Source organism: Somniosus microcephalus, chromosome 1 (genome assembly GCF_052327205.1).
Source record: "Somniosus microcephalus isolate GS21.2 chromosome 1, FLI_Smic_1.0, whole genome shotgun sequence".
NCBI lineage: Eukaryota > Metazoa > Chordata > Chondrichthyes > Squaliformes > Somniosidae > Somniosus > Somniosus microcephalus.
This window is the reverse complement of record NC_140987.1, coordinates 462,770,059-462,786,176: the sequence shown is the minus strand read 5'-3', so window position 1 is coordinate 462,786,176 and position 16,118 is coordinate 462,770,059. Positions and strand designations below refer to the sequence as shown.

The 16,118-nt window shown below is 50.0% G+C and overlaps 2 protein-coding genes across 4 annotated transcripts in view; one reads left to right on the top strand and one right to left on the bottom strand.

Annotated features, from left to right (window-relative positions):
- Positions 1 to 7,882, bottom strand: part of mospd1 (motile sperm domain containing 1) — a 106,446-nt gene extending 98,564 nt beyond the window's left edge. Inside the window, exon 1 of the mRNA XM_086002393.1 lies at positions 7,669 to 7,882. The gene's annotated coding sequence lies outside the window, so the exon portion shown is untranslated. The remainder of the gene's footprint in view (positions 1 to 7,668) is intronic.
- The window catches only part of ints6l (integrator complex subunit 6 like), a 263,802-nt gene continuing 254,552 nt past the window's right edge, over positions 6,869 to 16,118 (top strand). The window contains exons 1-2 of one of the 3 annotated variants that reach the window (XM_086002385.1): positions 6,869 to 6,887; positions 7,800 to 7,877. In XM_086002385.1, the coding sequence (XP_085858511.1) occupies positions 7,839 to 7,877 (39 nt within the window). In that variant the 5' untranslated portion in view covers positions 6,869 to 6,887; positions 7,800 to 7,838. The other 2 variants (XM_086002375.1, XM_086002380.1) reach the window with 2 other exon arrangements.

Here is a 16,118-nt window from a genome sequence, read left to right as displayed (position 1 = left end):
CTGTCTAAAATGGCGTCTCCCACGCTGTCCCTTCTTCTCCGCTGGCACAAAATGGCATCTCCCGCGCTTTCCTTTCTTCCCGCGCTCGCCCTTCTTCTCCGCTGCGGCTTCTAAAATGGCGTCTCCCGCGCTCTCCCTTCTTCTCCGTGGCTCAATGGCGTCTCCCGTGCTTCCTTTCTTTCCCCCGCGGACGCTGTTCAGCCCTTGAGCCCTGGCTGTGCTCTGCGCGTTCTCCTGTGCGCCTCTCTCGTTGCCGCCGCTCGGTCCTGAACCCGGCTGCTGCTTTACCCTCTCTCTCTTTGTTTTCCGTCGACGCCGCTCGGTTTTCAACCCCCGGCTGCGCCCTGTGGGCTTCACCCTCTCTCTTACCCCGTCGACGCTGCTCGGCCTTTTCTGTGCCGTCGGTCGGCTCCAGCCGCTGCTGTCCGGGAAGGGTCTGCGCTGTACCTGTTGCCAGTCTGTTGCTGGATCTTCGTGGCTGGAGAACCAAGCCCAGCTCTCAACAGCCTCCCCTGCGATGTTCACGCTCTGCCGGATGACTGGGCTGTTGCTCGTGGTCGACGCCCGTGCTTCTGGCCTCGACTTTCTTCCACCGTCCTCCCGGAGCGAATCCTTGAAAGGAAATGCAGAGTTGCAGGTAGATTCGAATCGACCTCGTCGCCACTGTTGAATCCGTGATTCTTAAAGTATGATGTTTTCCAATAACTAGACGGAGGCTGTAAATTAACAATCAACATGTGTTTACTGGAGGAGGGTAGTCTAAAGACTAACTGTACAGAGACATGCTCAAGGCTTATATACAGGTGTGGTCACTGCCGGTACTACAGTATACAGGAGCTGTAAAAGTAGTTCTCTCTTAAAGGTACAGACACTACAGTTAGTATGCAGGTACAGCAGGTGATCAGGAAGGCCAGTGGAATCTTGGCTTTTATTGCAAGGGGGTTGGAGTATAAAAGCAGGGCAGTCTTGCTGCAGTTATACAGGGTATTGGTGAGGCCACACCTGGAATACTGCATACAGTTTTGGTTTCCATATTTAAGAAAGGATATACTTGCTCTCGAGGCAGTTCAGAGGAGGTTCACTCGGTTGATTCCGGAGATGAGGGGGTTGACTTATGAGGAAAGGTTGAGTAGGTTGGGCCTCTACCCATTGGAATTCAGAAGAATGAGAGGCGATCTTATCGAAACATATAAGATTGTGAGGGGGCTTGATCGGGTGGATGTGGTGAGGATGTTTCCACTGATGGGTGAGACTAGAACTAGGGGGCATAATCTTAGAATAAGGGGCTGCCCTTTCAAAACTGAGATGAGGAGAAACTTCTTCACTCAGAGGGCAGTAAATCTATGGAACTTGCTACCTCAGAGAGCTGTGGAAGCTGCGACATTAAATAAATTTAAAACGGAGATAGACAGTTTCCTAGCTGATAAGGGAATTATGGGTTACGGGGAGCGGGCAGGGAAGTGGACGTGAGTCTAGGTTCGGATCAGCCATGATCCTATTGAATGGCGGAGCAGGCCCGAGGGGCCGTATGGCCTACTCCTGCTCCTACTTCTTATGTTCTTATGTTCCAAAGATTCACCACCCTCTGAGTGAAGAAATTTCTCCTCATCTCAGTCCTAAATGGCCAACCCCTTATTTTGAGACTGTAACCCCTGGTTCTAGACTCCCCAGCCAGGGGAAACATCCTCCCCGCATCTACCCTGTCAAGCCCTGTAAGAATTTTGTATGTTTCAATGAGATCCCCTCTCATTCTTCTAAACTCTAGAGAATATAGGCCTAGTCTACTCAATCTCTCCTCATAGGACAATCCCCGCATCCCAGGAATCAGTCTGGCGAACCTTCGTTGCACTCCCTCTATGGCAAGTATATCCTTCCCTAGGTAACATAGAAACATAGAAGATAGGAGCAGGAGTAGGCCATTCGGCCCCTTGAGCCTGCTCCGCCATTCAATGAGATCATGGCTGATCATCCAAATTCAGTACCCTGTCCCTGCCTTCTCCCCATATCCCTTGATCCCTTTAGCCTTAAGAAATATATCCAACTCCTTCTTGAATATATTTAATGAACTGGCCTCCAGCGCCCTCTGTGGCAGAGAATTCCACAGGTTCACCACTCTCTGGGTGAAGAAATTCCTCCTCATCTCAGTCCTAAATGGCTTACCCCTTATCCTTAGACTATGACCCCTGGTTCTGGACTCCCCGGCCATCGGGATCATCCTTCCTGCATCTAGTCTGTCCAGGCCTGACAGAATTTTATAGGTTTCGATGAGATCCCCTCTCAATCTTCTAAACTCCAGCGAGTATAAGCCCAATCGACACAATCTCTCCTCATACGTCATTCCTGCCATCCCAGGTATCAGCCTGGTGAATCTTCGCTGCACTCCTTCCATGACAAGAACATCCTTCCTCAGATAAGGCGACCAAAACTGCACACAATACTCAAGGTGCGGTCTCACCAAGGCCCTGTACTACTGCAGCAAGACATCCTTGTTCCTGTACTCGAACCCTCTTGCTACGAAGGCCAACATACCATTTGCCTTCTTAACCGCCTGCTGCACCTGCATGCTTACCTTCAGCGACTGGTGCACAAGAACACCCAGGTCTCTTTGCACTTCCCCTTCTCCCAATCTATTCCCATTCAAATAATAATCTGCCTTCCTGTTTTTGCCACCAAAGTGGATAACCTCACATTTATCCACATTATAGTGCATTTGCCATGTTTCTGCCCAATCACCCAACCTGTCCAAATTGTTTCACGACATCCTCCTCACAGCATACCCTCCCACCCAGCTGTGTCGTCTGCAAATTTGGAGATATTACATCCAATTCCCTTGTCCAGATCATTAATATATATTGTGAACAGCTGGGGTCCTAGGAACGATCCTTGCGGTACCCCACTAGTCACTGCCTGCCACTCGGAAAATGACCCGTTTATTCCAACTCTTTGCTTTCTATCTGCCAACCAGTTCTCTATCCAAGTCAATACCTTGCCCCCAATCCCATGTGCCTTAATTTTGCATGCTAATCTCTTATGCGGGACCTTATCGAAAGTAAGGAGACAAAAACTGTACACAACACTCCAGGTGTGGTCTCACCAGGGCCCTATATAATTGAAGTAAGATGTCTTTACTTATACTCAAATTCTCTTGTAATAAAGGCCAATATACCATTTGCTTTCCTAATTGCTTGCTGTACCTGCATGTTAACTTTCAGTGATTCGTGTACAAGGACACCCAGGTCCCTCTGAACACCAACATTTCCCAATCTCTGTCCATTTAAAAAATACTCTGCTTTTCTATTTTTTCTACCAAAGTGGATAACTTCACATTTCTCCATGTTATATTCCATTTGCCTCGTTCTTGCCCACTCACTTAGCCTATCTATATCCCCTTGAAGACTCCTTGCATCCTCCTCACAACTTACATTCCCACCCAGCTTTGTATCATCAGCAAACTTGGATACATTACATTTGGTCCCCGCATCCAAATCACTGATGTAGATTGTGAATATCTGAGGCCCAAGCACTGATTCTTGTAGTACTCCACTAATTACAGCCTGCCTACCCGAAAATGACTTGTTTATTCCTACTCTCTGTTTTCTGTCTGCTAACTAATCCTCAATCCATGCTAGTATATTACCCTCAATCGCATGAGCCCTAATTTTGTTTAATAACCTCGTGTGGCACCGTATCGAATGCCTTCTGAAAATCCAAATACACCACATCCACTGGTTCCCCCTTACTTATTCTGCTAGTTACAACCTCAAGAAACGCTAACAGATTTGTCAAACACGATTTCCCTTTCATAAATCTATGTTAACTCTGCCCAATCCTATTATTATTTTCTAAGTGCCCTGTTACCATGTCATTAATAATAGATTCTAGCATTTTCCCTACTACTGATGTCAGGCTAACTGGTCTGTAGTTCCCCGTTTTCTCTCTCCCTCCTTTCTTAAATAGTGGGGTTACATTTGCTTCCTTGCAATCCACGGGAACTGTTCTAGAATCAATGGATTTTGGAAAATGACAACCAATGCATCCACTATCTCTATAGCCACCTCTTTCAAAACCCTAGGATGTAGGCCATCAGGTCCAGGGGATTCATCAGCTTTCAGTCCCATTATTTTCTCCAGTATTTTTTTACTAATGCAAATTTCTTTCAGTTCCTCATTCTCGCTAGACCCTTGGCTCGCCAATATTTCCGGGAAGTTTTTTGCGTTTTCTTCCGTGAAGACAGATACAAAGTATTTGTTTAATTTCTCTGCCATTTCCTTATTCCCCATTATAATTTCTCCTGTCTCAGCCTGTAAGGGACCCACATTTACTTTCACTAATCTTTTCCTTTTTACATACCTATAGAAGCTTTTACAGTCTGTTTTTATGTCTCTCGCTAGTTTACTCTCATTCTATTTTCCCTTTCTTTATCAATATCTTTATCAATTTCTTGGTCCTCCTTTGCTGAATTCTAAAATCCTCCCAATCCTCAGGCTTACTACTCTTTTTGGCAACATTATAAGCCTCTTCCTTTGATCTAATACTATCTTTAACTTCTCTTGTTAGCCACGGTTGGACCACTTTTCCTGTGGGGTTTTTGTGCCTGTAAATTATGTATTAATTCTTTAAATGCTAGCCATTGCTTGTCTACCGTCTTACCTTTTAATGTAGTTTTCCAATCTACCTTAGCCAACTCGCCCCTCATACCTACGTAGTTTGCTTTGTTTAGATTTAAGACCCTAGTTTCCAATTTAACTAAATCACTTCCAAACTCAATATAAAATTCGATCATTTTATTGTCCTAAGCAAGTTGTGAGGAGGACAGAGAGTCTGCAAAGGGATAGAGAGAGGTTAAGTGAGTGGGCAAACATGTGAGGTTATCCACTTTGGTAGGAAGAACAGAAAAGCAAAATATTATTTAACTGGAGAGAGACTAGAGAATGCTGCAGTACCGAGGGATCTGGGGGTCCTCGTACATGAAACACACAAAGTTAGCATGCAGGTACAGCAAGTAATTAGGAAGGCAAATGGAATGTTGGCCTTTATTGCAAGGGGGATGGAGTATCAAAGTAGGGAAGTCTTCCTGCAACCGTACAGGGCGTTGGTAACACTACACCTAGAGTACTACGTACAGTTTTGGTCTCCTTATTTAGAAACATAGAAGACAGGAGTAGGAGTAGGCCATTCGGCCCCTCGAGCCCGCTCCACCATTTAATGAGATCATGGCTGATCATCCGAATTCCCTGCCTTCTCCCCATATCCCTTTAGTCTCAAGAAATATATCCAACTCCTTCCTGAATATATTTAATGAATTGGCCTCAACTGTCCTGTGTGGCAGAAAATTCCACAGGTTCACCACTCTCTGGGTGAAGAAATTTCTCCTCATTTCTGTCCTAAATGGCTTAGCCCTTATCCTTAGACTGTGACCCCTGGTTCTGGACTCCCCCGCCATCGGGAACATCCTTCCTACATCTAGCCTGTCTAGTCCTGTTAGAATTTTATAAGTTTCAATGAGATCCCCTCTCATTCTTCTAAACTCTAGTAAATATAAGCCTAATCGACCCAATCTCTCCTCATACATCATTCCTGCCATCCCAGGTATCAGACTGGTGAATCTTCGCTGCACTCCCTCCATGGCAAGAACATCCTTCCTCAGATAAGGAGGGATATACTTGCAGTTCAGAGACGGTTCACGAGGTTGATTCCTGGGATGAAGGGGTTGTCTTATGAGGAAAGGTTCAGCAGGCTGGGCCTATACTCATTGGAGTTTAGAAGAATGAGAGGTGATCTTATTGAAACATATAAAATATCGAGGGGGATTGACAGGGTAGATGCAGAGAGGATGTTTCCCCTCGTGGGGGAATCTAGAACTAGGGGGCATAGTTTCAGAATAAGGGGTCGCCCATTTAACAACAACAACAACAACTTGTATTTATATAGCACCTTTAACACAGTAAAATGACCCAAAGCGCTGCTTTTCAGACAAAAAATTTGACACTGATCCACATAAGGATTTTTGAACTACAGGGGAGTCAAAGGTTATGGGGAACAGGCAGAAAAGTAGAGTTGAGGCCAAGATCAGATCAGTCTTGAACTTATTGAATGGCGGAGCAGGCCCGAGGGGCTGAATGGCCGACTCTTGTTCCTATTTCTTATGTTCACTCCCTCAGTACTGTCCCTCCCTCAGTACTGCCGCTCTGACAGTGCGGCGCTTCCTCAGTACTGCCCCTCCGACAGTGCGGCGCTCCCTCAGTACTGCCCCTCCGACAGTGCGGCGCTCCCTCAGTACCGCCCCTCTGACAGTGCGGCGCTCCCTCAGTACTGTCCCTTCAACAGTGCGGCGCTCCCTCAGTACCGCCCCTCTGACAGTGCGGCGCTCCCTCAGTACTGACCCTCCGACAGTGCGGCGCTCCCTCAGTACTGTCCCTTCAACAGTGCGGCGTTCCTTCAGTACTGCCCCTCCGACAGTGCGGCGCTCCCTAAGTACTGCCCCTCCGACAGTGCGGTGCTCCCTCAGTACTGCGCTGAAGTGTTGGCCTGGATTCTGTGCTCAAGTCTCTGAAGTGGGTTTAAGCCCACAACCTACTGACTCTGAGAACAGGGCGCGGCCCACTGACTGACACACTCCCGAACGCGCTCTGCTCCTGAAAACCTCTTCTGTCTTGATATCTCTTTATGTGGCTCGTGTCAAATTTTCTCTGATAAGTTGCTGTGGTGATTGAAGCTGAGATCATGGCAACCTGTGGGCGGGGCTGAGGGCGAGGGGCGGGGCTGTGGGCGAGGGGCGGGGCTGTGGCCGAGGGGCGGGGCCAGGTGCCAGCCGAGACTACAACTCCCAGAATCCTCCACACAGTGCGCGTGCGCAGACTCCCGCCAATCGGAACACTCCTGGTCAGGTGGGCCCCGCGCGCTCGGGAAGACACAGACAGACAGACAGAGAGAGAGCGCGGCCCGCGTGGGCTTCTAGTCTAGTCGGAGCGGCGGCCCGAGCCCCGGCCTTCACCCCGAGCCCTCTCCCTCACCCCGAGCCTTCACCCCGAGCCCTCTCCCTCACCCCGAGCCTTCACCCCGAGCCCTCTCCCTCACCCCGAGCCCTCTCCCCGGCCCTCTCCCTCACCCCGAGCCCCGTCCCTCACCCCGAGCCCCGGCCCCCTCCCTCACCCCGAGCCCCGGCCCTCTCCCTCACCCCGGCCCTCTCCCTCACCCCGGCCCTCTCCCGAGCCCCGGCCCTCTCCCTCACCCCGAGCCCCGGCCCTCTCCCTCACCCCGAGCCCCGGCCCTCTCCCTCACCCCGAGCCCCGGCCCTCTCCCTCACCCCGAGCCCCGGCCCTCTCCCTCACCCCGAGCCCCGGCCCTCTCCCTCACCCCGAGCCCCGGCCCTCTCCCTCACCCCGAGCCCCGGCCCTCTCCCTCACCCCGAGCCCCGGCCCTCTCCCTCACCCCGAGCCCCGGCCCTCTCCCTCACCCCGAGCCCCGGCCCTCTCCCTCACCCCGAGCCCCGGCCCTCTCCCTCACCCCGAGCCCCGGCCCTCTCCCTCACCCCGAGCCCCGGCCCTCTCCCTCACCCCGAGCCCCGGCCCTCTCCCCCCCCAGCCCGGCCGCACGATGCCCATTCTGCTCTTCCTGATCGACACGTCGGGCTCGATGAGCCAGCGCACCTCCCTGGGCACCACCTACCTGGACATCGCCAAAGGCGCGGTGGAGATTTTCATGAAGGTAAAAGAGAGACGGCTGGAGTCTGAGGATGAGCCGGCGGCCCGCCGTCCCCGGCCTCCATTACCCGCACTCACTGCGCTCTCTCCCCACAGCTCCGGGCCCGCGACCCGACCAGCCGCGGCGACAGGTACATGCTGGTGACCTTCGACGAGCCGCCCTACGGCATTAAGGTGAGGCTTTCCCCGCGGGGGGAGGGAGGGTGGCCCGGGCCGGGGGAGTGGGCTTGTGGCCGGCCCGGGCCGGGGGAGATGTCGGGCGGCTCGGCGTCATCCCCACCCAGCCCATTGATATGGAGCGCCCTGACTCCTTGGGCAGTGTCAGCTTGGCTCAGGCAGGTACCCGCCACTCTCCCCACCCCTCTGACGCCAGCCTCTTGGCTACCCTCCCTCTGCACCCGCTCCCCCCTGCACCCGCTCGCCCTCAACCTCCTGTACCCCCTTGCCCTCAACCCCCCGCCTGCTCCCCCTCGCCCTCAACCCCCCTCGCCCTCAACCCCCTCGCCCTCAACCCCCCCCCCCCCCCTCGCCCTCAACCCCCCCCCCCTCGCCCTCAACCCCCCCCCCCTCGCCCTCAACCCCCCCCCCCTCGCCCTCAACCCCCCCCCCTCGCCCTCAACCCCCCCCCCCTCGCCCTCAACCCCCCCCCCCCTCGCCCTCAACCCCCCCCCCCTCGCCCTCAACCCCCCCCCCCTCGCCCTCAACCCCCCCCCCCTCGCCCTCAACCCCCCCCCCCTCGCCCTCAACCCCCCCCCCCTCGCCCTCAACCCCCCCCCCCTCGCCCTCAACCCCCCCCCCTCGCCCTCAACCCCCCCCCCTCGCCCTCAACCCCCCCCCCTCGCCCTCAACCCCCCCCCCCTCGCCCTCAACCCCCCCCCTCGCCCTCAACCCCCCCCCTCGCCCTCAACCCCCCCCCTCGCCCTCAACCCCCCTCGCCCTCAACCCCCCTCGCCCTCAACCCCCCAACCCCCCGCCTGCTCCCCCTCGCCCTCAACCCCCCGCCTGCTCCCCCTCTCACCCTCAATCGCCCTCAACTGCCCGCTCCCCCTCGCCCTCAACCCCCCGCGCCCGCTCCCCCTCGCCCTCAACCCCCTGCACCCACATGTATACTCAGGACACCCAGTTCTACCTCACCACCACATCTCTCGCCCCCTGCACTACACCTGACTTAGCATACTGCTTGTCCGCCATCCAGTATTGAATGTACAGAGATTTCCTCCAATTAAATATCGGGAAGACCAAAACCATAACCTACGGTCCCCACCACAAACCATGATCCCTAGTCACCGACTCCATCCCTCTGCCTGGGGCTAAACCAGATTTCGCAACCGTTGCATCCTGTTGACCCTGAGCTGATCTTCTGACCCCCATATCCTCTCGTCACCAAGACTGCCTATTTCCACTTCTAATATCGCCCGTCTCTGCCCTTGCCACAGCCTATCTGCTGCTGAAACCTTCATCCATGATTTTGTTCCCTCCAGACTCGACTATTCCAACACACTCTGGGCTGGCCTCCCATCTTGCACCCTAAGTAAACTTTAGCTCATTCAAAACTCTGCTGCCTCTATCCTAACTCGCACCAAGTCACATTCACCCATCACCCCTGTGCTCGCTGACCTACATTAGCTCCCGGTCCAGAAGCACCTTTTTAATTTAAAATTCTCCCCCTTGTGTTCAAATCCCTCCATGGCCTTGCCCCTCCCTATCTCTGCAATTTCCTCCAGCCCTACGACCCTCCGAGATCTCTGCGTTCCTCCAATTCTGGCCTCTTGCACATCCCTGATTTCCTTCACTCCACCATTGGCGGCTGTGCCTTCAGCTGCCTGGGCCCTAAGCTCTGGAATTCCCTCCCTAAACCTCTGCTTCTCCACCTCTTGCTTTAAGACCCTCCATAAAACTTAGCTCTTTGACCAAGCTATTGGTCACCTGTCCTAATATCTACTTATGTGGCTTGGTGTCAATTTATGTCTGATAACACTCCTGTGAAGCGCCTTGGGATGTTTTACTATGTTAAAGGTGCTATTTTAGTGTTCTGGCCAATATTTATCCCTCAAACATCGCCACTAAATCAGATTATTTGGTCATTTATCTAATTTCTGTTTGCGGGATCTTGCTGTGCACAAATTGCTGCGCTTCCTACATTATAACCGGGACTGTACTTCAAAAATGCTTCATTGGCTGTAAAGCACTTTGGGAAGTCCTGAGGTTGTGAAAGCAGCACGGTGGCATAGTGGTTAGCACTGTTGCCTCACAGCGCCAGGGACCTGGGTTCGAATCCGGCCTCGGGTGACTGTCTGTGTGGAGTTTGCACATTCTCCCCGTGTTTGCGTGGGTTTCCTCCGGGTGCTCCGGTTTCCTCCCACAGTCCAAAGATGTGCGGGTTAGGTTGATTGGCTATGATAAAATTGACCCTTAGTGTTAGGGGGATTAAATACGTGGGGTTACGGGGATAGGGGTGGGATATGTGTTGGTGTAGGGGTTACGGGGATCGGGTGGGATATGTATCGGTGCAGGCTCGATGGGCCGAAATGGCCTCTATCTGCACTGTGGGATTTCTGTGATTCTCTGTGAAATGTAGTTCTTTTAACTCAACAACTTGAACTTATATAAAAAGGTTGTGGGTGGGTTTGAGGCCCATTAGAGACTTGAGCTCAAGCCCCGTGTCATCCAGGCTGACACTTCAGTGCAGCACTGAGGGAGTGCTAAATGTCACTTCAGTGCAGCACTGAGGGAGTGCTAAATGTCGGAGGTACAGGTTTTTGGATGAGATGTTTCTGCCTGCCTGTGTGGATGTAAAACATCCCATGGTATTATTGAAAGAAGAGTGGAAAGTTCTCCTGGTTTCTGAGCCAATGGTTATCCTTCTGCTAACATCGCTAAAAATGGATTCGATGGCCATCCATAGCTGTTTGTTGGATCTTGCTGTGCACAAACTGGTTGCTGCTTTTGTTTACAAAACAGTGACTGCACTTCAAAAGTAATTAATTGTCAAGTGCTGAGGATGTGAAAAGTGCTATATAAATGCAAGCTTATTCTTTCTCACAAATCGAATACAAAGAACATGATTCTTTTAGGGAAATACAACTGTAGCTCTGTCAGCATCTAAATAGATTGGCCAATGCAGGTTGTTATGGTTTGTGTGCCCCCAGGAGCCCTGCTTAACTGGCTCATGAACTTCAATTTACCCTCGTATTTCTTACACACTAGTTCATGTTTAAATTTTGTAGTTCTGGAGGATTGCAAAGGGCTACGACCTTATTGGTTGGTAAATTTGAAATCCGACTAAGACAGACTTGTATTTCTGTAGTGCCTTTCACTACATTTGGACATCTGAAAGCGCTTCACAGCCAATGGAGTATTCTTATTTTTAAGTGTAGTCACGGTTGTAATGTAGGAAATGCGCACAGCAAGCTCCCACAAACAGCTGAGATAATAACTGGTTAATCTGTTTTTTAATGATGTTGGTTGAGGGATAAATATTGGCCAGGATGTTGGGGAGAACCCCCCTGCTGTTCTTCGAATAGTGGCCGTGGGATCTTTTACATCCATCTGAGTGGGCAGACGGGTCCTCGGCTTCACTCCTCATCTGAAAGACAGCACCTCAGTGCTGCACTGGAGTGTCAGTTAGATTTTGCACTCAAGTTTCTGAAGTAGAACTTTTACTGACAACCTTCTGACTCTGAGAGTGAGGGGACTGAGCCAAGGTTGACCCCTACCTGTTAGTATAGTCAGCTGATGATTGCTGTAAATTAATGGGAGCTTGGATTTAACCTTGATATGTGACCAGTGAGGCTCCATGATGTGCAACTAAATGGCCCATGAAGACACAAAACTTGGATGGTCCTGTTTTGCTGTTTTTGTTGTACATCTTCATCAGAACTGGAAGATCAGTGAGCCTGTTTACAGAACTGGAAACAAAGGGCGATTAGAATAATGGGTACATGTTAGGAGTCGGGGGCGTGGCCGGGGTCGGGGGCGTGGCCGCTGTCGGGGGCGTGGGCAAATGGGGTTAATGGTTGGCAACCTGTTTCTTGGAAAGACATAGTGGTACATCATCTCAGTGGGGTAGTGAAAAACTAATCCGTGGATTTTTAAAATTTATTCACGGGGTGTGGGCGTCGCTGGCAAGGCCAGCATTTATTGCCCATCCGGAATTGCCCTTGAGAAGGTGGTGGTAAGCCGCTGCCTTGAACCGCTGCAGTCGGTGTGGTGAAGCTGCTCCCACAGTGCTGTTAGGGAGGGAGTTCCAGGATTTTGACCCAGTGATGAAGGATCGATGATATATTTCTAAGTCAGGATGGTGTGTGACTTGGAGGGGAACTTGGAGGTGGTGGTGTTCCCATGCACCTGCTGCCCTTTGTCCTTCTAGGTGGAAGAGGTCGTGGGTTTGGGAGGTGTTGTCAAAGAAGCCTTGATGAGTTGCTGCAGTGCATCCTGTAGATGGTACACACTCCAGCCATAGTACGCTGGTGGTGGAGGGAGTGAATGTTTAAGGTGGTAGATGCGGTGCCAATCGAGCGGGCTGTTTTGTCCTGGATGGTGTGGAGCTTCTTGAGTGTTGTTGGCGCTGCACTCATCCAGGCAAGTGGAGGGTATCCCATCACATAGAAGATAGGAGCAGGAGTAGGCCAATCGGCCCCTCGAGCCTGCTCCGCCATTCAATAAGATCATGGCTGATCTGATCCTAACCGCCAATCTACTATCACAGAACCATCTCCTGAATCTAACAGAATTAGACACACGAAATAGGAGCAGGATCAGGCTACACAGCCCCTGGGCCTGCTCCGCTACCCACAGGGTCATGACCGATCCGAACCTAGACTCATGTCCAAATTCCTGCCCGCTCCCCATAACCCTTTATTCCCTTTTACTTCTAGGAAACTGTCTATTTCTGTTTTAAATTTATGCAATGATGTAGCTTCTACAGCTTTTTGGGGCAGCATATTCCATGGACCTACCACCCTCTGAGTGAAGTAGTTCCTCCTCATCTCAGTTTTGAAAGAGCAGCCCCTTATTCTAAGACTATGCCCCCTAGTTCTAGTTTCACCCATCGTTGGGAACATTCTCCCCGCATCCACCCGATCCAACCCCTTCACAATCTTATATGTTTCAATAAGATCGCCTCTCATTCTTCTGAACTCCAATGAGTAGAGTCCCAATCTACTCAACCTCTCCTCATATGTCCATCCCCTCATCCCCAGGATTAACCGAGTGAACCTTTGTACTGACTCAACGTGTCCAAATCATCCTGGAGTTTCTCAGCATCCTCCTCACAGCACACGCGCCCACCCAGCTTTGTGTCGCCTGCAAATTTGGAGATATTACATCTAGTTCCCTTGTCTAGATCATTAATATATATTGTGAATAGCTGGGGTCCTAGCACCGATCCCTGCAGTACCCCACTAGTCACTGCCTGCCACTCGGAAAAAGACCCGTTTATTCCAACTCTTTGCTCTCTGTCTGCCAACTAGTTCTCTTTCCAAGTCAGTACCTTGCCCCCAATCCCATGTGCCTTAACTTTACACGCTAATCTCTTATGCGGGACATTATCGAAAGCCTTCTGAAAGTCCAAATACACCACATCCACTGGTTCTCCCTTATCTATTCTACCAGTTACATCCTCAAAAAATTCCAGTAGATTAGTCAAGCACGATTTACCCTTTGTAAATCCATGTTGACTTTGTCCGATCCTGTCACTGTTTTCCAAGTGCTCTGCTATTACATCTCTTATAATGGACTCTAGCATTTTCCCCACTACCGATGTCAGTCTTACCGGTCTGTAATTCCCCGTTTTCTCTCTACCACCTTTTTTGAATAGTGGGGTAACATATTAGCTACCCTCCAATCCATGGGTACTGTTCCAGATTCCATCGAATGTTGGAAGATGATCAGCAATGCATCTGCTATTTCTGTGGCCAGTTCCTTAAGTACCCTAGGATGTAGATTATCAGGCCCTGCGGATTTATTGGCCTTCAATCCCATCAATTTCCTTAACGCCATTTCCCTACAAATACTGATTTCTTTCAGTTCCTCCCTTTCATCAGACCATATGTTCCCTGACATCTCTGGGAGGTTATTTGTGTCTTTTTTGAAGACAGAACAAAAATATGTATTTAATTGGTCATCCATTTCTTTGTTCCCCATTATAAATTCCCCTGATTCTGACTGTAAGGGACCTACGCTTGACTTCACCAATCTTTTTCTCTTCACATATCTATGAAAGCTTTTACAGTCAGTTTTTATGTTCCCTGCAAGCTTACACTCATATTCTATTTTCCCTTTCTTAATTAATCCCTTTGTCCTCCTTTGTTGAATCCTAAACTGCTACCAATCCTCAGGTTTACTGCTTTTTCTAGCCAAGTTATATGTCTTCTCCTTGGATCTTATGCTATCCCTAATTTCCCTTGTTAGCCACGGTTGAGTCACCTTTTTTGTTTTATTTTTACGTCAAACTGGGATGAACAAATTCTGTAGTTTATCCATGCGGTCTTTGAATGTTTGCCATTGCCTATCCACCGTCAATCATTTGAGTGACATTCCCCAATCAATCCTACCCAACGCGCGCCTCAGACCATCGTATTTTCCTTTATTTAAATTCAGGACCCTAGTCTCTGAGTCAACAACTTCATTCTCCATCTTAATGAAGAATTCGATCATATGATCGCTCCGACCCAAGGGGCCTCGTACAACAAGATTGTTAATTAATCCTTTCTCGTTACATAATACCCAGTCTAAGATGGCCTGATCTCTGGTTGGTTCCTCGACATATTGGTCCAGGAAACCATCCCGTAAACACTCCAGGAATTCCTTCTCCACAGTATTGTTACTAATTTGGTTGGCCCAATTTATATGTAGATTGAAGTCACCCATGATGACTGCTGTGCCCTTATTGCACACTTCTCTAATTTCCCTTTTAATGCCAACCCCAACCTCCGCCTTACTGTTTGGAGGTCTATATACCACTCCCAGTAATGTTTTCTGCCCCTTGCTATTTCTCAGTTCTACCCATACAGATTCCATATCATCAGAGCTAATATCCTTCCTTACAATTGTTAATTCCTTCTTTAACCAGCAATGCTACCCCACCTCCCTTTCCTTTTTGCCGATCGTTCCTGAATATCGAATACCCCTGGCTGTTGAGTTCCTAGCCTTGGCCACCCTGGAGACATGTTTCCGTAATCCCAACCAAATCATATTCGTTTACCTCTATATTTGCGCAGCTAATTCATCCACCTTATTACGAATGCTCCTCGCATTAAGACACAAAGCCTTCAGGCTTGTTTTTTTAACGCTCTTAGACCTATTAGAATTATTATCTACTGTGGCCATGTTTGATTTAAACTGTTGATTTCTCTGACTGGCACTTTTGTTTTTCTCCTTCCTATCTTTTTCTTTTATCCTTGTTTCCCTTTCCTCTGTCTCCCTGCTCAGGTTCCCAACCCCCTGCCATTTTAGTTTAAACCCTCCCCCAGAGCACTAGCAAACACTCCCCCTAGGACATCGGTCCCGGCCCTGCCCAGGTGCAACCCATCCGGTTTGAACTGGTCCCACCTCCCCCAGAACCGGTTCCAATGTCCCAGGAACTTGAATCCCTTCCCCTGGCACCATTCCTCTAGCCACGTATTCATCTGAAATATCCTTCTATTTCTACTCTGACTAGCACGTGGCACTGGTAGCAATCCTGAGATTACTACCTTTTGAGCTCCTATTTTTTAATTTACCTCCTAACTCCCTATATTCAGCTTTTAGGACCTCATCCCATTTTTTACCTATATGCACCACGACAACTGGCTGTTCACCCTCCCCTTCCAAAATGTTCTGCAGCCGCTCTGAGACATCCTTAACGCTTGCACCAGGGAGGCAACACACCATCCTGGAGTCTCGTTTGCGGCCGCAGAAACGCCTATCTATTCCCCTTACAACAGAATCCCCTATTACTATAGGTCTCCCACTCTTTTTTTTCCTCCTGTCCTGTGCAGCAGAACCACCCCTGGTGCCAGGAAGTTGGCTGCTGCTGCCTTCCTCTGATAAGCCATCCCACTGGAAGTGTCCCTGAGTTCCCACATATCGCAGGAGGAGCATACCATGGCACCGGGCTGTCCTGTCATGACTTACCCTTTAGTTAATTGCAATTAAATCAAATCAATCCCACCAATTTCACGACAGTTAAATGATATATTTAAGGGTCCTGGTTTACAAACAGTCCCTGCTACACCACAGAGAGCTTAGAAACTATAAACCACAGAGTTAAAGTTTAAAAAGAGAGAAATACTCACCAGCCAATCACTTACCTGCTTTCTGGTGACGTCACACTTCGATTACTTTTTACTTCTCTCCCTCTGAGATTGGAGATTAGTAAACCTACCTGACTGGGGCCTTTTATAGCCCCGCTGCTGCTGTTGAAATTCCTGCCGA